Genomic DNA, 27,531 nt, shown 5'->3' with positions numbered 1-27,531 from the left:
ATAACATCACTAATTGGTCCCAAATGAAATGGGATATGCAACGCCAGTATCTTCCAGTTCATTGCAGACTGGATGTGCATACCATAGCTTCAAAAGTGGAGAGATAACATTATTAGATGACATCCACATCTTACAGGCAGAATTTAACCCCATGATTTTACAACAAGAGTACACTCAGGGGAACAACCACATTCAAGAGAACATCCAATCCATTCTCGCCTGAGGATGCATAGGTCAGAGTGTGGAACGGGCATAACCAATTCACATTCTCTAATCTGTCCCAGCTAAGAGTGTTCCAAGTGCTATGGACTTGGATATACTGATGACACAATAGACACTGAAGAAGGGAATGACACAAAGGAAGAGTACCAGCTTTCAACTAATGAAGGAAAGATGCACTTAGTTCCAGCCGAGCCCATGTGAGAGACTCTGACCGAATTAATAGTGGTTGTCCATGATGGTTTGTGTTTAAGGAATCGACATCAAAAAGGCATGGTGACACCAAATAAGAGAAACTTAGAGATTTCAGATATATAGACTCCTTTTTGAGTTACCCATACTGAGAGAGGTCCAATATGTCAGAGTTGAAACTCTTTTGTGCACTTCTGGAGGATTATATTAAGTTATTCGGATATTAGATTCAATTCAATAATGTGCCCAACAAGAGATGACTAGACAAGAGGGATGAACCACAACTTTGTAAATTGTCTTAAGAGCTTGGTGGGGAAGATAATTATTCAATAGGATCCAGGTCCTATAAAAAAAGAAGTGATCTCTCCTAGTGGTTGCTAGTGAGTGTGGCGCAACCTACTATAAATTTCCTTCCATAATTGATTTCTCCTCTCATATTTATTTATCAAATACGTCAAACAGAACACGAGAAATAGGTGCAGTTTTCAAATTGTGACTCGAGACCTGATTCATGAGAATACTAATTTATCTAATATGCTAGCTCAGATTGTGCGAAAAGAAGAAGAGTACTTTTCTATCAGTATGTGCTTTGGAATGATAACGCCTATAGGACTGACTTACTAGGAGATTATTTTATTTTTGTTATCTGTAATTGGGCCAATTTAACGCTATACTAGGAGACAGAAGCGTTGACAGATGACAGGGATGCTAGAGTCATGCGATGGGAACGAGCCTTATACTTGGACCGAATTGGTCCAGGTTTTTTTTGATGCTGAGAAGTCGGTCTGTCCTCTGAGCCACTCCTAATTATTCTATTACTATATCTTTATTTTTCATGTTTAATTTTTTAAGTTTTGTCGTGTTTCTTTTCAGGACAGCCGTCGACGTCCTGATGTCTCTCATTTAGGGTTATATCCAAAAGCTAGAAGTTGCTTCGGTTGTAAATCACCCTAAGGTGGTGATTATCTCCGACTCTTCTTGTCCCTGCTTCCATTTCTTTGCTGCTACAACCGTCTTTCCTCATTGTAGCCGCCTGAGAAGTTGTTGCTATTCCTGCAGTCCCCCCCTCTTCCCAAGGTCGTCGTCCCCTCTTCTCATCGCAGTTACCGCTGGACAACCCTCTTTATTATTCTCCTGCCTCTACTATCCCTCCAGCAAGCCATTCTCTTCCCCAGCCAGTCACCCAGCCGCCAAAGTCTTCCTTCCCTTCTGCTCTACTGTCCTTGCGTGCCAGTGATGCGGGTTTTTTATGTGTTATAAATGTTTTTCAACACCACAACACAGAAGACAGTTATACTAAAAAATATGCAGATTAATCACAATAAAATTTACTTTAGTATAATAAGTTTTTCCTTTAAAATATCTAAAATTTCTCTCGTAATGAATTAAGGTGTATTTTCAATTTCAAATCATCACTAGGTTACAAATACAAGTATATGTATCGCTTAAGTAATAAAGGGTTCTAATATAATCTTACATATCGATTCCACAGGGAGGTAAAAAATTGTTTGAAAAATCACACAAAAGCAGGATATTTGAATTATAAAAAACTAAAGTAAGAAAACAGGTCAAAATTTGTTTAATGCCACTAAAGAAACTAAGTTTACTACACTAATCTCTAAACTTCAAAGCTAAATTTATTAAAACTAAACTAGGTTTTGTGACAAAGAGTTCAAATTTAAGAAAACATCGTTTCCTTTACAACGAGATTATAGTCAGTGAATTATTCAATTAAAGAAAATTGTATTGTGCAAAATAAGAATAATTATATTCTTTTATCTTTTTTACAATCGATAAAGAATATTGACTAATCCAGTGTTTAGTCCCAAAATCCGCAGTTAGGTTGGTAATATATTGACTCTCTCTAGAGTTCCCACGTTTCCCTCGCCTGAGGACTAACATCTCACTTTAGTTTCCAAACTCCTGGACCAAATTGGGGATTTTAGTCTGTCACCTTAAAATCTCGAATTCTAAGTCCATTAATCAATATTTTCCTATTTATTTGCCTCAACCCCATGGACTACATTCTCATCCATGAAATTGAATGAGATTTTAATTTTTTTGTAGAAAGCATAACCCTCTCGGATCGTATGTTTCACAACATATGTTTCACAACAAGTATGTTTCACAACAAATTTTAACAATTTAATTGACCAGATCAAAAAGTAAATGAAGTTCGAAGTTTGAATCATCACAAATATGAAATCAAAATAATGCATAACAATCTTGATTCTTCACATGACCATTTCTCTTCGTAGGGAGAATGACAAAGAAATCTACTCATAATTCATGAGGAAGATACAACAAAATATGAATTATATAAATAAAAATAAGTTTATAAAACTAGAAAGAAAAGTAAAACAACTTAACTCGATCTCTTCCCCAAGCTAATCCCTTGAAGTTAATCCCTTGAAGTTTCTTTGAATATCTTTCTCTCTTTACAATAACACTCAAATCTCTCTTAGAAATGTAAGGAAGAAGAATCTCTTACTTTCCCTCTCCTCTAACAACTCTTAGAGACACTTGTAACACTCTCTCACTACTTGAAACTCACGCCTCACACCTTCACACTCAACACACACCACTTTTTCTAACATAAAAACATACTTTTATAATGTAAGGATGAATTTCCCAAGAGTCTCCATTGTTCCCAAGAGTCTCCATTGACACAAGAGTCTCCATTGACACCTCTTCAAAATCCGTCCAAATTCAATGCATTTGTGAAAATAACCGTCTTTGGCGCCTAGGGTCCGAAATCTGGCGCATAGGCACCGAAATCTAGCGCTTAGGCGCCTTCTTCTCTGTATTCTGGCACCTAGGCGCTAGTTCAAATTTTTGAAAACGCTACTTTTGATTCCAAATTTCATTCTTTTTGCATCCTTTAAGCTCAAAGTGCCTAGACTTAATATACCTGCAATAAAACATGAAAATACCTTTCTTTAAAGTGTAATATCACCAAATTTAAGTCTTAATTATATATGAAAAATTGAATATTTTTTTGTGCACCAGTCAGCACCTCCCCACCAGCTGACCCACCCCTTTTTCATGTAGTCCAGCCACGCCACTGCAGCCCATCTTTTCACTTACAAACCTTCACCTCGTCACATCTTTCCAACCTGTTGCTCACGGCCAACCTCTTGTACATCTTGCATAACCACCTACTTTCCACTTTGAGACACACTTCTAGTTGAGTTGAGTATTATGTTTGGTATTGTTTATTCTCTTTCAATGTGTTGGTTGTAACTTTTTATTGTCTTCTTCAATAATAATATTTGTTGTCTATTGTGATTTGGGAACTCTGGTATCAATTTACTTCATTGGCTTATTCTTCCAATGATGGGGCAAAGGTTCAACTATCATAAAAGCATTGTTTTTTATATGTTTTCGTTTTAATTGAAGTTTAATTTTTGATATTAACCGTTTGAATGATGCAATCTTCACAGATCAAGAATCTTTGTACTATTTAATTTTTTTTCAGTTTGATTATGCAATGTAGGTTCTGTTTCCTTTATGCCAGTATGATTCTTAATTTTAATTTTAACAGGCAACCGTAAATTTTTTTTTTTTCATGTGCTTTGCACCTCAGAGAACTGTTCCATGTTTGTTATTATTATTATTATTTTTTCTTTTCATGTATGTTTATGTATGCCGTTTTGTATTACCTTTTTCATTTACTATTTAACGCTGTTGTCAGACATACACTCTCGTGAACCGCCAGGAGACATCCTTATATTTATGACAGGAAAGGTGAGCGTTTTTTTCAGGAGTCAACTTCCTGTTTTCTAATAATAGCTTTTATCTCCTGTCCCTCCAAAAAGTGAAAGGCTTAAGCTTTTCATGTCTAAATGATGACAACTTTTATCTCCTTTTTGCTGTTGACTAGTTGCTTCAAGATAAAAATCATAGAAGCATGGTTTCTTTCAGGATGACATAGACAAAATGGTGTCCAAGCTGGAGGAAAAGATTCAAAACCTTGACGAAGGTTCATGTATGGACGCCCAAGTCCTTTCACTTCATGGTTCTTTACCTCCTGAGATGCAGGCATTTCACTATTTCTTGCCATGTCCTTTCATGAATTTCCATACTTATTGATTAACCTGTTTTTATCTGATACTAGTTTTTATTACATAAAACTTGGATCCAGCTAAAAGTCCAAAATCAAATGAATGATGTCTGGATGTTGTGAATGACGAATTATCATGAAATGATTAAAAACATTTTCCAGCTTTATGTTATTGATTTTGGTACTTCAGTGCATTTAGAAGCTTTTTTAAAATGTATCTTCTGAACAGATTCGTTTGTATTATGGTGTACATTGTGCCAGTCTTCTTCACAGTTATTACTTAGGTTTTGTTGATTTCCGCGTGTTCCTTATTTTATGATATTAAAAAGTGGTGTCCCCAAATCACAAATAGACTCTTTTTTAAGATAGTAAAAAGGCTTTTTCCGAACGGAAGATGGTGTTTGAAAGGTGAGATATTGTTACTTTGAAAGGTGACATATTGTTACTTTGTCAAGATGAATTTTTGAGAGAGGTAACTTCAAAGTTTTAAGTTTAGATAAATTTAATGTGAGATAAGATGTCTAGTTACATTAAGAATATCGCTGTCGTTCTAGGGGAGGCTTGAAATAGATCTTACATTCATAAGGATACTTTGTTGCAGAGTGTGGAGGCATAAAATATTATTTTGTAAATAAAATCTGCTTTTGAAGGGCGGCTAATGTCAAATAATATTAAAGTATGATTAATTTATGTCTTACAGAGAGGGTTGTGAGCAAACAAAATTTGTAAGTTCTGATGACTGATATAATAAGCTAGCTATTAAAGAAAACGAAAATAAAATATATAAAATATCTAATGTTGAGGCAAGAAATAATATATCTAATTACTTTAATTTGGTTAGATGCACTAGATAGTACAGCTTATTTAAAGATGACATCAAGGAAGGATGGACACATTACTTAAAAAAAATATATATGGTAAAAGCTTTAAGAAGCAAATGATTTTGGAAGTATATAATGAGCAATATAATGTGATATTTTAGATTGATCTGAAAAGCTTTATAATGATAACTTTGAAGAAGATCCACATTGATGAACTTTTATGATTTTGAGAGTTATAGAGGATGTTGTAATTGTTTGATTGACAAATTTTTTCATTATGAATTTGGTTACTAATTTCAGTAGAAAATGAGGCCCACAAAACCTAGATTTTAGAGTTGTCCTCACTGCCCCCAAATCAAAATTCACACAATGAAGAACTCAATACTCTGACCGTTCCTACCACAATCCCTAGTGTTAGACCCAAAATTTTAAAAATCAAGCTTCCTACACCAAAATTGTACCCCGACATCTACCACCCAAAACCCTAACCCTTTACCCTTTCTTTTAGCTGATATTTCGGTTGGAATTATGAGTTTTCATGTTGTCAATGAGAAACCCTCAAAGAGATGTTCAAACAATCACTAAGGACATGCAGTGGAAAATTCTCCAAATTTAGTAGAAGCTTGCCGCTTTTGAGAGAAGAATTCAACGAGGTCACCCGTAGCTACAAAAGTGACTTGATAGAAAATGCTTGAAAGGTGGAGAAATAACAACATCATGCAACGAAGAAGGAGAACCCCCTCCTACCAAAAAAAGAATGACATGGGGCGCATCACGGATTGTGGGAGATTGTTTGTGCTGAACGTGGTCTAAGTTTGCATTTTTCTGTGATCGTGGAAGTGGATCACAAAGAAATCGGGGGAATTTCACTAGGATTGGATTCTGACCTGCTAAGAATGAACTGAGGCTTTCTTGCTCTGCTTTTCTGATTCCAACCCGATTTTTTTCATTTTCTAGTTTCTTTCCTTTTTTTATTTCTAGTTAGGGTTTTTATATGAGGTTTTTATATGTATTTTGTTATTTTTTGTTTTTATGGATTTATGGAATTGTTATTGTTCTTGAGAGTTTTTGGCCCTCTATTTATGCTTTTCAATGTGTTTTATCTTTTTCTTTTGTAAGCATTGTATCTGTATTTTGCTTAGGAACAGATTGCGGAATCTCTTTGCTGCCCATACCTCGTCTTACCCCTGTTCGATTGCTGCCATAAGTCTGAACAATAGTCGAGCCACTCAAATGTGCTGCCCCGTTGCAGATTTCATTGCTTATCTCCTTTTAAATGCCGCCGATCGACCCCTATCCCCAAATGCTGTCAAACTCGCATATTATCTTTCCCTCGCTATTTCATAACTACCTCTCTGCGAAATTTGCTTTTCAACTACCTTCAAGGAGCTTTAGAACGGTATCATATGGTAGCAGAGCTTGACATACCCTAAAATTTTGGGAATTTGTCTTTGTTTCCTATATTTAAAATTCTAAAAAAAATTTTTACATTATTCATTTCATTCATATCACAGTTTCTAGCCTTGAATTCTAAAATTCTCAAAATCCAACTTTTCTACCTTTAGCAAAATTTTACCCCGACATCAATAACTAAAACTTTAAACTTCAGCCAACCTTTTAACTACAACCCAACACCTTAAATGAGAAAAAATGACACGATGCTGCTGTCGTAGGGACCCTGAACCTTTTCGTGTGTTCTGCAATAGTGGCCTGATTCAACCCACAGTATTGCAGGGAGTCGTACGTGATCTCTGCTAGACCAACACAAGATATTACAGTGTGAACTAGCCCAGGATGGCTAGTCGACACTTCCTTTATGTGGATTTCCCTTCTATTTGGAGTGGGATCCACTCCTATTTACTTTTAGTCAGTAAATATGTAATTTTGATGTTTTAGAATTTTTTTTTTGTATTTTCTGTCAGGACATCCCTCGACGTCCCGATTTTTCCTTCTAAGAATATATCCAATTTCGTGTGGTGCTCCGGTTGTATCTCGTTCCAAGGTGGTGACTCCTTTCAAAGGGTCGAGTGATGCTCCTTCTGCATCTGGAGCTCGAGGTGGTGTTGTCCTTCTCCAATTCCTCTATATCCCCCCTTGCTACCAGTCCTCTCTCCTCATTGCAGCCACCCCGTCAGCCACCTCGCAGTTGTCTTCTTACAGTTCTTGCTCTCCCAACTTCTGCCTGTTCACTGCCGCTCAAAATCATTTCTATGACACCCTTGTTATTGTCCCAGCCCCCCCACCTCCCACCTTCCCTCTACCTTTCTCCAGCCTTCTGCCTCGCAGTCATAGCCCTGTAAGCCCCTCGCCTTGTTGTTCATTGCTGTCTCAGCCACTCACAACTTTCCCTCCACCTCCTCCCAGCTTTCTGCCTTTCTGCCACAGCCTTGTAAGCCTCTCCCCTTGTTGTTCACTACTATTCCAGCCACCTGAACTGCATTCCTACAACCTTGCTGCTGTTCCATTGCTTCCACGGTGCTGCCATTACCGTTCTAGCCAACTAAGTGTATTTACCGCGCTGTCTTGTTGCTATCCCACTCGTTGTAAACACTTCTCCACAACTTAGCTGCTGTTCCTGCTGCACAAAACTGTCCCTAGCTGTTGTTTCATCGCTGCCCAATCTACCCACCCCCTTGCTACTGCTTTTTCAAGCCCCTATAGGCCACCACAAACACAACATGAGATCCACCCTAGTTAAGTCTTTGGATTGTCTGTTGCTATTTTAGATTTTTGGGTGTCGTGTTATTGTATTTTCCCTTTCAAGTGTGCTCAGAGCTAGCCTAACCATAATCCTATGACCTATCGAAGGTTTTCTAGCATCCCCTATACTATACACCACTAGCTTAATCTTATGGTAGTGATGAGTGATAGGGGCTTGAAAAAACGGTATCAAGGGGGTGGGTGGATTGGGCAAGCAAAGTAACAAAGGATAAAAGCAGTTCCAGGTGGTGGGAATAGCAGCTTGGCTGCGGGAAGATGTTTTGGGCGGCGCGGGGAATGGTCTTGGGCTGCTGAAAAGGCAATGGTAGTGTCGGGAAGTGTTGAAACATTAGTGAGGTGGCAAGGATGTGGTTCAAGTGGTTGGAACATTAGTGGGTGGCAAGACGAGGGGTTTACGGGGCTGTGACAGCGAGGCAAAAGGCTAGGACAAGGTAGAGGGAAGGTTGCAGGTGGCTGTGATAGTAGTGGAAAACATGGTGAGGGGTTTATAGAGCTGTGATAGCGAGGAAAATGGTTGGGAGAAGGTGTAGGGTAGGCTGTGGGGGGTTAGGACAACATTAAGGGTGCCAGAGGAATGATTTTGGGTAGTTAGCACTGAGCAGGCGGCAGTTGGGAGAGCAGGAACTGTAGGAAGACTACCGGAAGGTGGCTTTAAGGGTGACTGAAACAAAGAGGAACGTGTGGCAGCGAAGCGGGAAGCATGCAGAGGAGTTGAGGAAATAAACAGTGATTCAAGAGAAGTTGAACATTTCAGTGAGGAATGTCAGCTTCTAGTCGAAGAGAAAGTGACCAACAATTCCAATTGAACCCAGAAGAGAGACTCCAGTTGAGTTGCCAGTAGCTGTTTTATAAGGTAGTGAGTCTGAAGTAATGGGTGCTAATGCCAAGTATAATATTGTGGTGCCTTGAGCTATTATTTTGTAAGCGTTGAGAGGAACATTAGCAAGACTAACATTGCATGTTCGCCCGGGCCGCAACTTGGAATTAACCAAGAAGGGAACATATAATCAGACGGTGAGGATTAAATTTTTTATATTTATTTACTATTTAACAAATGAAAGAGCCACTAATCAGATTAAATTAAAACAATATATTTAAAATTCTCATTAATGGTTGTCCTTAACTTTTATAAATATTTTTCTTCTATCTTTTATCTTTTAAATCACTTAATTATACCTGAAAAATGAGTTTAAAGTAATGGTGAGCTAACCAAAATTAGTGAAGTAATAGAAGAAAAAAAATATGCATGTCAGTTAAGTTTTTAATAAATCAATATAAACATTTGAGATGCTATTCAATGAATCTTACTCTATCAATATAATAATAATGTCATTGTATGTTTGTACAATCGTCATAATAGCACTGTCTAAAAGTTGTACCAGTTAATGCACTTCAATATCAATATACTTTCTCATATACGTGCATATATATCTTAGTATTCCACTATTAATACCATAAAGGGGCGACTACATCATAGTCAATCATGCTTATGCAAACATGCAATAAAAAATAACACTTTTTAATAATAAATTTTTCATTCTCATTTGCATAATAGTTAATATTCTTTTACAAGATTCAATATCTACAAATTGAGCTCACAAGTCATTCTTACAATATGAATAAAAATTTATTAGAAATCAAAATCCCGAGTTTACGGTAATTTCAATATAACTAATGATGGTATTAGTAAATGTATTTGGTCTAGAAGAGGTAAACTATTATCATAGAATAATAACATGAGTACTCATCCCACGACTAATTTGCTTTGATGTCAACTCTGATAAAATTGAAAACCAAACATACATATGATATTTAAATGGATAAAATTTAACTAATGTATTATTTTAATAAATTTTTAGCTTTTCATTATTTAAGTATTAAATTACTTTGTTTAATCCCGCCTAATTTTCTGCTTTATTATAAATAGTTTTATTATGAAATCAACATAATAAACATTACCTCGGTCAAGCCCTTAAAGCACAAGAAGTAAAGTTCCGCACGCGAAAGCAGCGCAACCTCCTTCTAGTGCCCGCCCGCCCCTCTTTCTTCCGCCGCTCTTCTTCTCCTTTGACTTCAATTCTCTCCTTCCTCGAATTTATTTATGATTCTTCCTCTGTGCTCGTAGGTGATGCGAGCTTCTTTCACACGATCCGATGCCTCAACTGTTTCTCTTCTCCTCCTTTGCACGCAAGCCTAGTCTTCTCAACACGCACGAATGCTCCTTCCTCTGGTCTTCCTTCATTACAACAAGACACTTGGCTCAATAGGTAAGTTGTTCGACAATTTATAGAGTGAAATTTCTCCTCGGCTTCCGGACACTTCTCGCTTTCTCTCCTCTCTTCGGGTTCCTGACTCTTCGCTTCCTCTTGTTTTTTGCGCTCTCTTCAGTTTCTTGACTCTTCGCTTTCTCTTGTTTCCTGCGCAGCTCTTCGTTTCCTCTTTTTTGGCTCTTCGATTCCTCTCCCCCAGGTAATAAAATTGGGACATTACAAAATGGGCGAGAGTTGGAGGAGTCGATATCACACGTAGAGCAACTCTCAATAAAAAAGATTTAGACTTTTCTGATGTATTTGCTACCTCATGAGTTAGCCTTGTTGAGGGAGGTCAAGTATGTTCGAGTTGAAACTCTTTTGTGCCACGTTTGAATGTCCATAAACCCACTACAACTGATCAGGCAGGATGGATGAACCGCAACGTTTGACATCATTTTAGGAGCTTTGTAGGAAGGAACATCCTGCAGTGGGGTCCAGGTCCTTTCAGTGAAGAAGAAGAGACATCTTCTTAGTAGTTACATTTCAATATGGCCTAGCCTGCCTTAGATTTTGTCCCAAAATTAATTCCTCCTAGTAGACATGTTTGGCAGACACATCCACCGAGTATGAGTGGGAGAAGCAGATTATATATCCACTTACTCAGGGTTTAGCTCGTGAGAATTTACGTTATTATGTAGCTCCAGCTCAAGTTGTGCCAAATATGAATGGATATTCGTTCTATTAGGATGTGTTTTGGAATGATAATGCCTACATGATTGATTTACCTGGAGCTTGCAACATTTTCGCTACCTTCAACTGGGCCGATCTAACTACTGAGGAGACATAAGTTTCGATAGATGAGATCGAATCTCCCCCAACCTCGGGAGATTACGGCGGGACCCATACCCCCTTCCATGTTCTGTTATAGTGGCCTGATTTGAGCTATAATATCATGGAGATCGCGGCTTGGATTAGTCTAGGAGGGCTGATATAGACTTCCTTTAGGTGGATATCCCTTATAATTGGAATAGAGTCCACTCCTATTTGCCCTAAGTTTATAAATATATTAATTTTGTGTTTTAGGTCAGTTATATTTCATGTTTTTTGCTAGGACAGTCGTCCGCCTCTAGCTTTCTAAGGTTGTTTCCAAGAGCGAGTTGTGTTTTGAATGTATCTTGCTCTCGAGGTGGTTTTATCTTTTATCGAAATCCTCCTCACACCTCCTACTTTATTACCACACTTTCCTTCTCTTTGCAGCTGCCCAGAGAACCACCTCTTGTTTGTCATTCTATAGTTCCCGCTCTCTCAACTGTAGCTTGCTCACTGTTAGCTGCCCTTCGACACCTCTGCTGCTTTCCCAACCTCCTGCAACCTTCCCTCCACCTTCTCCCAACCTTCTACTTTGCTGTTACAGCCTTGTAAGCCCCTCACCATACTGTCCATTGTTGTCCCAGCTGCATGCAACCTTCCCTCCAACTTCTCCCATCCTTCTGCCACACTGCCGAAGTTCCGTAAGCCCCTAGCCTTGCTGTCAATTGCTGTTCCAACTACCTGAATCACATCCCTGTAGCCTCGTTGCTGTTCTAGCACTTCCTCGACACAACCATTGTTGTTGCAGCCGCCCAATACTATTCCCAGCGCCGCCTTGCTGCCATTCTAGCAGCCAAAACCACCTCTCCACAACCTAGCTATTGTCCCCATCACCCAGAACCGCTCCTAGCCATTGTTTCTAAGCTGGCCAATCCTCCCACCCACTTGCTACCGCTTTTCGAAGCCCCTATCAGCTTCCACCACCTCCCGAGATTCACCCTAGGTAAGTGTTTGTGTTGTGACTGTTGCTATTCAAGATTTTTTAGTGTCTTATTGTTGTCTTTTTTCTTTTAAGCGTGTCAGTTGCAATCGCCTATATGCTTTTAGTAGTAATATTTATTTTCCTATGGTGGTTTAGGTTAACTCCAATATCATCCGTGCTTAGGAGAGATCTGCAAAGAGGTGTTTATGAGTTTACTATACAGAATATGCAATAGGAAATCCTTAAAATGCAACATAGGTTTGTTGCCTTTGACAGGAGACAATCTGTTGGGGTCACTCGTAATCATAATTGTGTCCCGTCAGATCAAGAGCGTAATGAATTCCTTTCATTGTTAAGTTTCCAATGAAGAAATGCCGATGTCTTGTCAATTCGACATTTAGTATTAGAGGAGAAGCCATGTTGTTGGAGTAAAGATTGACTTACCAGATTTTGACGATTGTATGGGTTCGAACGAGTTTATAGAGTGGTTCCAAATAGTGAAACAAAATTTTGAATAAGGATATTCCACCTGACAAAATGGACAAGTTAGCCATTATGAAGCTAAGAAAGAATGCTTTTTCATGGTAAGAGAATTTGAAGTAGTTTCGGCAGCGGAAAGAGAAGAGTTAAATTATTGCTTGGTTCAATATGAAACAAGAGAAGCAACACAAATACCTGTAGGTACATTACAAACATGATATGTACTTGAGGCTTCGTCACTTACAAAAACAATATCTCTGGGTAGTGGAGTATACCTTCGAGTTTGAGTAATCTATAATGAAGTGTGGGCTAGTGGAGCCTGACCAAATATTTGGGAGGATTGAGACCGCCTTTTGACATTGCTTTAAAGTTGCAGCCTTTTGAACATTGCAAGATGTGTAGACCCAAGCTTTGAAGGTAGAGAGACAACATAATAATATTAATTTTAACTATCAGATCAGGTATTAAGAGTACACCAAGGAGAACATCCAAGCCAACCCTACCTAAGGAGAAAGCAATCCGAAGTGATAAAAGGGTGGAAGCTATCAACACCCCCAAATCTATCTTAGCTAGAAAGTTTTTTAAATGTCATAGTTTTGGGTACATTGCATCTGATTGCCCAAACATAAATGCGATCACTTTTTCTGAGCAGGGAGTAGCTGAAGAATTGAACAATGACATGAGAGGATGATGACATAAGAGAGGAGTCTCAACTTTCACCGTTCAAGCTAAGCCCATAAGAGATCCTTAAGCTGGATTTGTAATTCTAGAAAATTGTGAGTTCGTTAAGTCAATACCAGAAAAGAGGCAACCCATGTGAGGGAGTCGTTTGATATCCTGACTAACAAATGCAATTTGGTAATAAAACCAAGGGTATCATTATCGAGGGGGATGACCACACTATTATGCAATACCTCTAGAAGGAACTGGAGGAGAACCATCAAATGCAGTTTGGTAATGAACAAGATCTAGCTTTTTTGTTTGAATTTAAAGAAGTGCTATTTTTTTTTTTGTTTATAGATGATTTAACAAAGCAGCCTATTTTTTTGCTAAACTGGCTTTGGATAAGTCTTTTATTTGGGATACCTACACTTGTGGCTCCGATTTTCTTAATGTGGTTGAGGAAGATGCCAACTACATAGCTTCTTTTGTGTAGCTTTTATAAGTCTCTTTTGTACCTTTTGTTTTTACTTTAATGTAAAATGCACACCCTTCACGGACATCTTAACTTACAATTTATCTCTTGGGTGGCTACCTTGAGTGTGACCTAGTTTATGATAGATTTCATTTAATAGTCAGTTCTTCTAGACAAACTTATTTACTGGATGCGCCCAGTCGAGTATGAGAAGTAGAAGAAACATGTTATATTATTTAATCGCTTGAGACTTAGCTTGTGAGAATACTCGTCTATATGTATATTCAACTCTGGTTTTGCCAAACAAAGATGCATAATTATTATATCAGGATAGACTTTGGAAGGAGATGCGTTTTGGATTTGCTTGAAATGGATGGAAATATAAATTTTTTAGTGGAAAATCTCAGATACAATAAGACGATTTTGTTTTGATGATGATAGATTGATTCTAGAATCTTCATATGAAGTAGGCAAAGTCTTTCCTACTCGAGGAGAATGATGCGGGATGAGGGATTGCTTTCAAACTGAATGTAGAAGCCACTTTGGTGTTTTCCCGTGATCACGGGATCGAGTAGCGAGTGATTAACAACAATCTCCCACGTCCACAGGAAACCTTGCATAATCGCATCTCAATAAAGACTAAAGTGGGCTTCTTGCTCTAAATTTTTACGGCCAGATTTGAAGTTCTTTCTATTTTATTGACATTAATTTTGATGGCTAATTAGGGTTCCTTTTTTTCAGGGGCTTTTTATATTGTTATTTCTTACTTTTTTTTAGACTTTTGTTTTGTTTGTGAGTTTTAGAGATTGCAATCTCTGATTTTCTACGATAATTGAGTGTTTTATCCTTATCCTTTTGCAAGTGGTGTGTTAGTCACTTGTATAATAACATATGATGAATCTCCTTGACATTCGTGCCTCACTCTTTTCTCGTTCGGCGATTGTTTTCAGCTGGGATAGATGCCGAGCTATATTTATCCCTCTGCCCAAACTTTGTCAAACACCCGTATTTCATTCCATCACTATTCCACAACCGCCTCCCCGCGAAGTTCACTTCCCAAATACTTTCTGGGAGTCCTAGAACGGTTTCACTAATGATGATAACAATGATAATGATGATGATTTTTCAATAAAATTGTTGTATGTCCATGAATAAACCTGCATTCATTCGCATTAAGAAACTAAGTGTTTATTTTTTAAAATTACTGAGTAAATAGCTTTAATGCTGAAGATTGGGGAACCTTAGTTTATTGTTTTCTTGTTTGATCATACTTTTTTGTTTCAAGCTTGCTCTTATTAATTTATTCGCAAGTTTTTTTTTTCATGTTTTAGTTTCCAGCTGTAATGACTTCATCTAGAAAATATGGAAAACTGAAGTAACTTGCTGATGATGTAGAACTATAAAGTACGTTAGAATTGTGTAAAAGATCAAAAGAAACTAGAGTTGAAATAAATAGCACATCATGCCAGAAATTAAAGTACATTTAATAGTGGGTGAAAATGTAGTCAACTTGTTCACCTTGTTGTTTAAAACTTTATAATTATTATTGTGCAACGCAATTAGGAATTGGCTATGTTTTCTCTTTTATATTCTGATATTTTGTTGATACGTTAAATTAATAAGTATTGCAGTTATTGATCTGAATGGAATGTATGTCAGCTTATGATGAATCATATGTATTGAGCATATTGATTTGTATCTGGATTCATTATTCTATTGCTCATTTGATATTACGTCTATTTCATTTGACAGTATATCCTACATTTATTTTTCTTTTGTTTATTCTCAATGGTTTAAGGGCTGGTTTAGTTTCAATGCGATGGAATTGAGGGGCTCTTTGCTGAATTTGACATTGTTTCTTTTATTTTTAAATTTCCCATACAAGTGACATTCTCTTGGTTGTTTAGTTTTTTCAGTTTTCCTTTTGAGTGCTTAAAGCTGTTTTGTATATTTTTTTGATTGGACATTGCATCATTACTTAGATTCATAATGATGGCTTGAATAAAAAAAATCAGTCATTAACTTCATGATTATGCTTCTTTTTTTATTTTGTATCTCCCGTAACCACTACTATTTTATCAATGGTTCTGACCGACTGTTTATTATTTCAAAATAGGTTCGTGTGTTCAGTCCAGCGCATCCAAATTGTAGGCGGATTATTGTCGCCACAAATATAGCTGAAACTTCTTTGACTGTAGATGGTGTTGTGTAAGGAATTTTTCCTCTGATAGCAGATGACTGTTTTCAGATTATTCTTTTTGAATGTTACCTTTGTTCAATGAATTATAAAAGTTGGCGTTGCTTGTTTGGTAGTGAAATTACTTGGTCCTATGATATGGATAAATCAGTAATGGTTTAGGAGCCAATTTGACCCCAAATTTTGGGATTGGTAAATGCTGTTTATATTGTGTAGCAATTCATGGTTGCATTTGCTGTAGTGATAATGGGGCATGCCAAAGTTTTGTTATTTCTTGCCGAGTTGTTTTTAGTGGGCTTCGGTGAAGTTATTATTTTGTCAAGATATTATTTTTTTGATGTACTGTAGCGCATGAAAGGGCAACATATTTGATGCATTTGCATTGGCGTGGCCAGATTTGTTGTAAAATATTTTATGTTTTGGGAAATATTGATTAAATTGTAGTTCTACTGTTAATGGTAGGTAGTCTTTCGGTGAGATTAATGAATGAAAATGGCTACAAGTAATTAAATTTGTGACTGAAGATGTGATCTGGAAATGTGAGGGGTTTAGAGGGGTTAAGTGAAAGGAATACCAATCCTAGTGCTAGATTGAGCTAGTTTTTGTTGATTTGGAAGCTCACTTTACAGAATGGATTTTACATGTATTAAATTTTTGAAAATGATGATGGAGGATTAGTTTAGGACTTTAATTTATGATTTAAAGTAGATTTTAGAGTTTGGTGGAGTTTACAGGGATGTCAAGATGTAGAGAATAAGACCATGTTCTAGTGTTCCCTAGTTGAGCAAGAGCTATATGTAGGTGTTTGGAGTGTGTTTGAGGCCCTGGATGATTCATGGCTGACCTTAGATGATATTAAGAATGTGCAGAGAGATGGGATGGAGGTTTAGAGCAGTTTTTATGTGAGTTGCTAATAAAGACAGCGAACAAGGATAATTATTAAATCATACCAAAAAGTAGAATTGCCTATAGCCATCAAGCTCCAAGAAAAATGAAGAGATTTTTTATCGACCAAAATATTTCATTCAACAGTAATCATTTCATTGTATTTCAACTCTTATTTATAATCCCAGACATGGCCCTTAAGATATCTCATTTTGGAGGGAAAATTGGAGGGAGGGAGAGAGGGAGGGCTATCCATACATGATTTTCAAGGCATTTTAAATGAAACAAAATTATATTTAAATATATCCATTTGGGCTTTGGTCCAGGCTCATGATTATGACTTTTTGCTAGCTTTTGCCTCTGCTCTTATAGTAAGTTTAGTGGGCTGATTTGGCTTAACCACGGGATGTGCTATCTCAACTTCTTCGGGCTTAGTTGAACTCTATTCCATTGATTTAAAATTCAAAAAACGTCACTGCAATTATATGGCTAGAGTCTCAAAATTTGTATGAGTTGACTATTTGTGGTTAGATGATGCTAATTCTTCTAACGAACTAAAATATGATGCTCAATAATTGGGTTAGAGCCTGCTTTTTAAGTGATGACATAATCAATTTTAAGGAATAGGGATTTTGTAGGTTGGGAACTGACTTTTCCAAAAAGATTAGATTGAACAAGTGAAGATTTGCTAACTCTATTACGTGAGTGGGAAGGTTGAGGGCAACTGAAAAATGTTGTGAATGACGATGGGCCAGTGAATTAGAAGCAAAAAAGGGCAATTTCTGGTTGTAAAGAAGTAGAGAAGTTGGGAAAGCTGTATGAAGTGAAATATGCAATAATACAACATGTTGGGTGAGTTCGATAGTATGGACTGATAGCATCAGCCAAACAACAAATTGGCGTGGTGCAGGCGCTAGACAACCATTCAGAATGGAAAATAATGGGTTTCCTACTGCAAACAACAGTGTTTTGCAAGTTGGATGACGAAGGAGGCCTCCGAACGTTTGGAAGAGATCACCACCTCAATTCTATGAGGTTATGCTTGAAAGAAATCTATGGACACAACACTCCAATCAAAATAACCCGGAAAAAAAAAATCATCTCTAAATAGCATAACAATAGCCAAAAATCCTCCCAACCAGAGTAAAATGACATATATCTATTTAGAAGTAAGAAAAATAGAAAATAAAGAAAGAGGAAATGAATGAATAACAAATAAATTAGAAAGGAAGAATATTCAGGCTGAAATAGAAATTCGAATGACAGTCTTTGGGATCCCTTTGATCGTGTGTTTCATGGCTGCTGCGATCTTCTGGTCACTGTAAAGACATTCCAAGTCATATTTGCAACGATAATACTGCTAAGGACGACCTAAGAAAATGTGATCTACATATATAGGTACTACATCGCACCACAAATTCTTCTAAAACTTATCATCAATAGAAATCTCCAAGAGACATCTCTTGTCAATTGTGATTTGGTGCACTTCTGTGTGGCCATATTCAATTTTCAATCACTTGTGTAGATACCACATTTTCAAAAATGCCTTAATCTGTAATGAGCCGACACACATTTTCCTACACAATACAATGAGTACGAAAATATTATCGCGGAGTCACTTTGTCTCTCTCATTGGCTCAGTTTGATGGACCCATCTGATTACCTAACATTTTTCTCTCGTTAGCCAAAAGCTAGTACTCATCTGCATTATCACCTTCTCATCACCTTTGTCTGCCCAGTAAATGAAATCATACTCTTGTTTTGGCTATCAATACAATATACCTAAATTTGTGGCACTACTTAAAACAAATCTTGGCTAGAACGAATTTTGGAGTGTTAGTGCTCTCCGCTTTTTCTCGAATATGAACTGCTTTTTTCTCAAGTGGAGTTGGCTTGGATGCTCCATTTGGCTTACACATGCTACTTGATCCAAGGGTAAAATTTGTATTGAACTTCTCTCTACATTTGAAGCTAGTATATGTACATCAAATATGCACCAATATGGTTATAGTTGTACAACAGTACTGATAGTTGGCTTCAGTTCTCTAAGATACCTCGACACTATATGCTCCTCTTCTCATAGCTTGACTCGGTGCTTGGAATTAGCTAAGATAGGTACAGATGGTCGGACATTGAGAATTAAGATTTTCATATTTGTTTTCTCTATAACTAACTATTAACAATTGAAAGTCACTAATTGAATTAATTTAAAGCAATAAAATTAAATTTATCTCATTAGATGTTCTCCGCATCTTCTATAAAAGTATCTTTTTTATTGTTCATCTTTAAATAAATTACTTATAATTGAAAAGTTAGTTTTAAATAAAAGTGAACAAAATAAAGCTAGTGAATATTAACATTCTTAAACTATATTAATACAAGAGAAAAAAATAATATGCATGCCGGTTAAACTTTTAATAAATCAATATAAATATTTGATATTTTAAGAATATGATGTTATTCAATGAATCTTACTATATTAATAACATATCCATATCATTCTGTATCTATACGACCATCACATGAACATTATCTAAAAATTGTACTAATTAAACTTCAATACTAATATCCTTTTTAATTTATGTGCTCGGGTATCTTAGAGTTATTTTGCTAGTACAATAAAGGGGTGGCTTCATAATGTCATATATATATACATTTCATGTGCTCACTACATTCAATTGAATATACTATATGTATATGTGTATATAACATTAACCAATGCGTGATAGTATGTAGCTACAAACATATAACGTTCATAAAAATCTAACTAATAAAGAAAAGAATATATCAATCAAAATAAAGTTTATACAAATATCATCAACTAATACGAAATAGTTGAGAAAAATAAAATGTTACCATAGATTAAAAATACGAGTACTCACATCGATGTCGATTAATTTGTTATCTATTTTTCCTTGACATGGACTCTTCTAAAATTAAAAGCCTAAAATAAACATGATATTCATATTACTAAAATTTAATTTATTTATTATTTTAATTAAATAATTAACTTTACATTATTTAAGTATCGGTTTCCATTATTTCATTTTATGAAATCCTAGTTAACTTTATTTTGTTATTAATTTTCATTAATTGAATTATAATATAAATCTAGACTTTTTTTACTGAAATTTACTCCGGTCAATCGTCTTTTAGCACGCAGACTGCTCCTATTCCCCTCCAATCTGAAATTCTAACAAAAAATCCTAATTTAATAAAATTTTCTAATAACATTACAATACATACATAAATATATGTATAATTCTCTTATTAAATCAATAAATTTAATAAATTTTACCTTTAATATCCCGGTCGAGTCCTAAAGCACATGAAAATCTTCTTCTTCCCCTCTGCACGTGATGATGCCTCCTAAAGCACATGAAAATCTTCTTCTTCCCCTCTGCAAGTGATGATGCCTCCTTCTTATGCGTGAGGGCTCCTTCCTCTCAACTTGCTTTGATCGACCACACGACACTGACACCGACTCCTCTGCATGAGACCGACTCCGCCTCCTCCTCTGCTTGCCAGAAACGCCGTCATTCATCGACGCAGCCTGGGTGAAAGACATAGCTTACACTCGTTGCCTCCTGCGCCCACCGTTCGAATCTCCAGGTAAGTCGTTAGGGTCGGCTTCTGCTACAAATTCTCTCAATCCCTATAGGGCGAGCTCACCTACTTGAATTCCCAACCCACTCGCTCATCGCCCCTTTCAGCTTCCGACTCCTCGCTTCTTCTCCCCTTCTTTAGTTGCCCGACTCTTGACTTCCTCTCCCCTTTTTAGCTCTCTCGGTATTTGAAACAAAGCATTGTAATCTTCCCCACTTAAAAAAAATTCATCCTAGAAATTTATTAGTAGACCTCAAATGATTTCTCATTAAGCAAGTCAACATTAGCTTTCCATAAATCTCATGATGAAAATTATGAGGCAATTATTAGGATTAAAAATAATCGCTGTAAGGTAAAGGCTCGATACATTGCGACTTAACTATATTTCGGATAACAACATAGTTATCGAAGCAAGAAATTATACTAGAAAAATACCCTTATATATAAGAAAATGCCAAACTCATCAAACCCTATCAACATCAACAACAATAGGTTTTTCAGGCTCACTATCAGTAAGATAATAAATTGGAGGTCAAACAATTTGTTTTGGTTGACCTTGTTGATGCTATAGACTAGCCTTTTCTGCCCACCTGCAGTCTTGTGAAAGAGCACCACTTCAATTCTGATTTTCAGTGCTTTTCTTGCTAAGGGCCCGTTTGAGGCAGCTTATTTGGTGCAGTAGCAATTTGAAAACGTACCAAACTTGTTTGGGTAAATTGCATTTTGACAGCTTATGTGTTTTCAAAACACTGAAAACAAGGTTTCACACCACACCTATCTAGGTGTATCTAAGTGCGGTGACAAGTTTCTTTCTGTGGTTTCGCTTTTCCAAAAAAAAAAAAATTTGTAATAGCCGTCACACCTAACTTATCAGCAGATTATTTTTAATCAGCTTATCAGCAGATTATTCAATAAGCTGCAGCTGTCCCAAACAGACCCTAAGTGATGGACAATATCTTACAGTATGATTATACTGACGACACCAGTATCAAGTGTTAGAGCCCACCAAGTATTCACCCTGATGTTGTCTCCTGCATTTGACACAAGTGACTATTGTACTCTGAGTCCTACATCTGTCAAATCCATCCGAATTCTATTTGGATTTTTTTTTTTCATTTGATCTCTTTAATTGATCCACATGTTCTCCGTCATCAATACTCTTTCTCTTTTGCTTCTCCTTATGCTTCTCAGTAAGCTTATAGTCAATCTCTACTTTTGTAGCTCGTTCCACCTATATCTCGTCTTCATCAATCTCTAAAGGTACAAATGGCTGTCTGATCGAATCATCTAATCCCAAAAGAATCTATAGTGTTTTTCTTCTGCAGTAGTGATATCTTGACAGTGAAGTGAATTATGCTTCGTACTCGATGATTGTCTTATCTCAATGCACTAAGTTGATGAACCTGTCCTTCATTTAACTTCAAGCGGACAGGGTACAAACCATTCTCTGAATAGCTCCACAAACTCCTCCCAACTGACCATCTTATTGGTTATATTCCCTAGCTGTAGCTAATGACATTCTTCTTTCATTCGAACATGCCATACTATCTAATATATTTTTAATTCACATAAGTCAATTCTCTGCTTCAATCGAATCTTTGCTTCCCTTAAATAATAGTAGATTTAAATCTTGAAATCTCTTAAAGTACCTATCCACACCGATTGTATCACTTTGATATGCTGCCATTTAAATTCCTGAATCAACCGAGTCCTTGCTGCCATTATGTGGGTCAAGACATTTGCGTTCACATTTATAATAGACTGTACTTCATCATTTTCTATCAAACTCCCGTCTTCTGTAATTTCAGGTGCATCTTTATGCCTGAATGGATAAGATTATTAATTTGAGTTAAATTTACTTATAATTTAATTTTAATCATTATTAAAATTTTCTTATAATTATCATTGAGATTATATTAATTAATCCTAAATCTCATCTCTGACACTACTTCTGTGACGATCCGATTCCACAATTGGAATTAACATGGTCGGACAATGTGAATTAATTTTTTCATATTTATTTTCTATAATTAACTACTAACAAATGAAAGAGTCACTAATCAAATAAAATTAAAATAGTATAATTAAATATACCTCATGACGGGTTGTTCGCATTTTCTATAAACATTAGCTCTTCTATTGCTCATTTTTTAATAAATTAATTACATTTGAAAAATTAGTTTAAAATAATTGTTAGCTAACAAAAGTTAGTGAATTGTTACACTCTTAAACAATAGTAATATAAATGAAATAAAGCAATAGGTATGCCAATTAAGATTTTAATAAATCAATATAAATATTTATTTTTTGTAGATTATGATGCTATTCAGTGATTCTTATTATATCTATATAAGCGTCACAAAAGCATTGTCTAAAAGTTATATCAATTTAGATGCTTGAATATCGATATTTTTTTTCATTTACGTTCAAGAGTACTTTAATGTTTTTCCGCTCGTATCATAAATGGGTAACTTTATCATAGTCAATTATGAATATACAAGTAGTCAATATAGACATATCATTGCATTCAATTTAACCACTACATAACAAGTAGCTACAAACATATAATAGTCATAACAATATGACCAATAAAAAAAGAAATATTTGTCAAAATAAAATTTGTACAAGTATCATTAATTACTAATGCATAATAGTTGAAGAAAAATAATATTATTATAGTTTTAATATAAGAGTACTAACATCGACATCGATTAATTTGTTTTTTGATTTGTATTGATGTTAACTATTCTAAAATTGAAAACCTAAAATAAACATGATATTAATATTACTAAAATTTGAATTTATTTATTATTTTAATTAATTTTTAACTTTATATTATTCAAGTATTAATTTTCATCATTTTACTTTTTGAAATCTTAGTTAATTTTATTTTGCTATTAAAACTGAGTAATTAAATTATAATATAAACCCAAACATTTCTTACTGAGGTTTGCTCGAGTCAATCCTCGCCTCACTATATTCCTCTCAAATTTGAAATTCTCACCAAAAATCTTAATTTACAAAATTTTCTATTAACATTATACTAAACACACACACACACACACACACACAGATATATATATATATATATATATATATGAAAAGATCCAAAGGACTAATATATTAAAGAGAAAAGATACATATAGGTTGTATGGTTGGTCCTAAACATATGCACCCAACCCACACGGTACAACACACAAAAAAGTTAAAAATGGTTTTATATAAAAATAAATAAAGCCCAAAACCACCAGGGCGTTGAAAAAACGAGGGTCATCCCAATCTAGTCCTGCTTCTGGCTCTAGTTCTCGAAAGGGATCAAACTGACAGATTTGGTAATGTACGTATTATTACCCGAAGTAAGAAAATATCAGTCATTATCCTCTTCCTCTCAAGTAGATCTCCATTCTTCTTCTTCCTCCTCTTCTTCCTCCTGGAAGTGTAAACCTATCATTTCTCATCCGAAGAATCAATCTGATGAGGTGGTAGAGCTGAAACAGAAGAATTACCAACCGTAGTACCGCAATAGGTTATAGTATATGTGAAGTATAAGTTACCTCTACACCGGATACTTCCTGAAGATAAGGAGCTGCGGGTTCTCCTGATTATCAGTCTGAACACTATCCTTTGTGGGTAATATTCCATCAGTATTATTTTATATGGGGTTTGAAGGCGCCAACATCACATCACTCGCAGTAACAGTACTAACAGGGCCATTGGGGGGTCCATAGGGGCAATAGACACCTCCTATCTGGTAGTATCTTCACCAGGTGGAACTACATATATATATATATATATCTATATATATATATATATATATAAAGATTGAGAAGTCAGCCATCTTTTTCACGGAAGTTGAATGTAATCAGCTTGCTTTCTCCTGTCGTCCGAATTTGGTAGAGAAATTTTTTTATGGTCATACCAAGATGGAGCTTATACGTAAGGAATTTGAGCTTATGCACTTTGTTGGGGAGTGAAAAATTGGACTTCTAGATGGAAGACACATCCTTATTCAACTTAATAATGAAGAGGATTACACACACTTATTTACTAGAAGATTAACCTGAATTGATAACTAAACAATAAAGATTTTGAAATGGTCGGTGGATTTTGGCCCACAGGCGGAACCACCAATCATTCCGGTTTGAATTCGCCTCTTTGGTCTGAAATTTCATCATTTTTTTTCAAGAGGTGTTGTACTCTATTGCCTCAGTCTATGATAAAGCCACTCAAAGCGGACATTCATACTTTTAATCTTTCCCGTCCCTCTGAGGCTAGGGTACTTATTGAAAGAGACATCACTTTAATCACTTACGAGGAAATTTGGTTAGACACACAATACCATGGATATTGATAAAGGGTTGTGATTGAGCCTTTCCCCTCGTATTGCTCGAATTGTCGTATGTTCGGCCACCCTTGTTCTCAATGTCACTATCTACACCCCTATTTAAGACCAAAGAAGCAAAATGCTCAGCCAAAAACAGTGATTCCCTCTCTTCATGATCTTCTACAAGTTATTGACGCTATTGATCATCAGAAGGATATTCCTAAAGATGCCACTATCATCGCTGGTAATATGTCAACCATTCAGCCTCCACACAATGCTCATGATGTAGGTTCCCCGCCTAGGGAATCTCTTTTCGTGGGGGCAGGGGAGACATTTCATCCCTAGAACTCACCTGCCCTAGAACCTATCATTGATGTAACGGGTGACAATATTTCTACTGCTTTTCTATCGCCTCATCAGATCGAGCAAGCTGTTACTGTTAGTCAGACACATAAGGGTCATGATGTTCATCAGCCTACACTTGTGCGACAATTTTTGGACCAATCCACTGATCAAATCAGTCAATCTTCGGATGAGGAATGACAGGTTTATACATCTAGGAAGGCGAAGAATAATGGAGACATACTACCAAACATGATGGATGATACAGTGGTTGTTTTGGGTAATGACAACAAACTTAACAATTTGTTAGCTGGCGCCCGTCCTAAAATCAGAGGAAGAGACAATGCTAAATTGGATCATTCGCAAGCTAACTGAGTTGACAGACATTTGGCGTTAAATTCCTATGTTTATATTTTAATCTTGTTCTTTTTAGGTGTACATGTATTTCCTATGTGTGTTGTATGTCGGGTGGTTAGGGTGCCAATTTGGGTCCCTTTAATCCAACCTATCTGTACCTTTCATTTTATTAATATATTCGCCTTTAGGCTTTCAATATATATATATATATATATTTGAAATAGAAAAAGGAGACATAGAGGTTGTATATAAAGAGCCCAAAAGAGGCACCATACCCATACAATATAAGTATAGTAATACTCTTACAAAAAGATACAAATAGACTCAATAAAATGTAAAATAAATTTAAAACATGCAGAAAAGAAGTAGCTAGAGACGAGTCAGTTTAGTATTGCCACTTCCTCTAGTTTTAAGTATCGATCCCACAATGAGATGGAAATTCTTATTGTCATAATGTAATCAGGAGTCACCAAACTATCATCCATTAAGTTTCGAAGTTGGAGTGTGCCCTTAGCCTTCTTCTTCCGTCGAGAAGTGTAAAACTGCCATTCTTCATCTGAAGACTGACTCATGTGATCCTCAATCTGATTTGATGTTAGAACTGCAGTAGGAGGAAAGGTAGTCGTTGCGACTACGATAGGTTCAGTGTATGTGAAGTGTGAATTATTATCTCTGCACCTGATGCTTCCTGAATAGGAGCTGCAGGATTATTCTGATTTTCAGTTTTAACATTATTCGTTGTAGTATAGTCAGGAGGAGGGATCCCAGGGGTAGACTCCAACTCCTGTCTTGTGGTGATTCCCTCCTTAGGTTGGCTCTCATCAGGTTTGCTGGGAGCGTGTTCAGGCACATGTGATGCACTAATAGTGTGTTCCTGCTTTTGACTATTGGTTCTCAACTATGGGTGCAATTTGAAACATTTCTTCTGCAGGTGTCTAAACTTCTTACAGTGCTTGCAGTAATATGATTTTTGTTCCATAATGATTTTTTGCCAATAACCATTGTACCATTGTGAGCAGATCATCCAAACCAGACTTCTTCTATATCTGGTAGTGTAATATCTCGTTCAATCAAAATCCTTACAATAGAGGGTCTTGAGAAATGAACTGTAGGTAAGTCTAACTGGAAAGGTTTTCCAAGGATAATTTCAATTGCTTATAAGATAGGGATGTCAAATAAATGAAGCTTGAGTTCAAGTAATGAGAACCAGATAGGTGCAATTAGGGGTTATTGAATGAGATCAAAATTAGGGGTCCATTTGAGGAATTTCATATGTTTGCCCTCAATTGTGATGAATTTGTTTGAGAAAATCCTCGTGTAATCTTCTTCTATGTTCAGCTGTATCATAATATGCCTTCCGTCGAAATGACCCACCTGCCAATCCTCAACCAATTTGAAATCTTCAAAAACCTTCCTGATGATCTCTATCTTAGGGCAACGTAATTAGAACTTTCCAACTAGTGTAAATTTGTATTTTCCTGCACGTGTTTCCTGCACGAGTTGAAATTTCAGCGTCAGAGAAAAATTGCTATTTTGCCTGCATTTTTTTCTCTACTTTTTTTATGAGACTGCAGTCGTCATTTCCTGCAACTGAATCATGATAAATCCGCGGGAATACTGCACTATTTGCGATGTGAAAAGGGGAGCTGTATTTGTAAACCACAGTAGCATAGTAGGGTTTGGCGGGGTTATCACCGGCGAGGGCGGCAGCATAAAAAAGCCCTGAGGCCATTACCGCAGCCAGTGTCAACTTGCAGCAGGAAGAACAGTGAGAAGTAGCACGAATAGGGGCGTCGAGCGGCTCTGTCACAGACTCTGGCAAAAGCAGGACGCATGTGTCAAGCGTGTGGCAAGCAGCTCTGTCGTAGGCGAAATACAGGCAAAAGCATGAAGACGACCGCAACACTGCTGCCAGACGAGACGCGGGCACAGCAGACGAGCCAGATGAGACGCGAAACACAATAGACGACGTGAGACGACACAACGCGAGTAAATCTCGAAGCCGAAAGCAACACGAGACGCTAGGGTTCGCCTTGGGGCAGAACCCTAGCAGAGCGAAACGACGACATGTTTCTTTGCTTGGCTTATTGGTGTGTGTGTGTGTGTGTGTGTATATGTATGTATATATATATATATACATATATA

The 27,531-nt window shown here is 36.5% G+C and overlaps 1 protein-coding gene across 4 annotated transcripts in view; it reads left to right on the top strand.

The window, feature by feature from the left end:
- LOC110030311 (probable pre-mRNA-splicing factor ATP-dependent RNA helicase DEAH4) overlaps positions 1–27,531 on the top strand; it is a 156,566-nt gene that overhangs the window by 31,856 nt on the left and 97,179 nt on the right. For all 4 annotated transcript variants that reach the window (XM_020732966.1, XM_020732965.1, XM_020732967.1 and 1 more), the window contains 3 exons: positions 4,106–4,158; positions 4,336–4,452; positions 15,792–15,883. In XM_020732966.1, coding sequence (XP_020588625.1) covers positions 4,106–4,158; positions 4,336–4,452; positions 15,792–15,883 — 262 coding nt within the window. The remainder of the gene's footprint in view (positions 1–4,105; positions 4,159–4,335; positions 4,453–15,791; positions 15,884–27,531) is intronic.

The sequence above is a fragment of the Phalaenopsis equestris genome, unplaced genomic scaffold (assembly GCF_001263595.1).
Source record: "Phalaenopsis equestris unplaced genomic scaffold, ASM126359v1 Scaffold000697, whole genome shotgun sequence".
Lineage (NCBI taxonomy): Eukaryota > Viridiplantae > Streptophyta > Magnoliopsida > Asparagales > Orchidaceae > Phalaenopsis > Phalaenopsis equestris.
The sequence above is the reverse complement of the archived record's forward strand: the minus strand, read 5'-3'. Positions and strand labels throughout refer to the sequence as shown.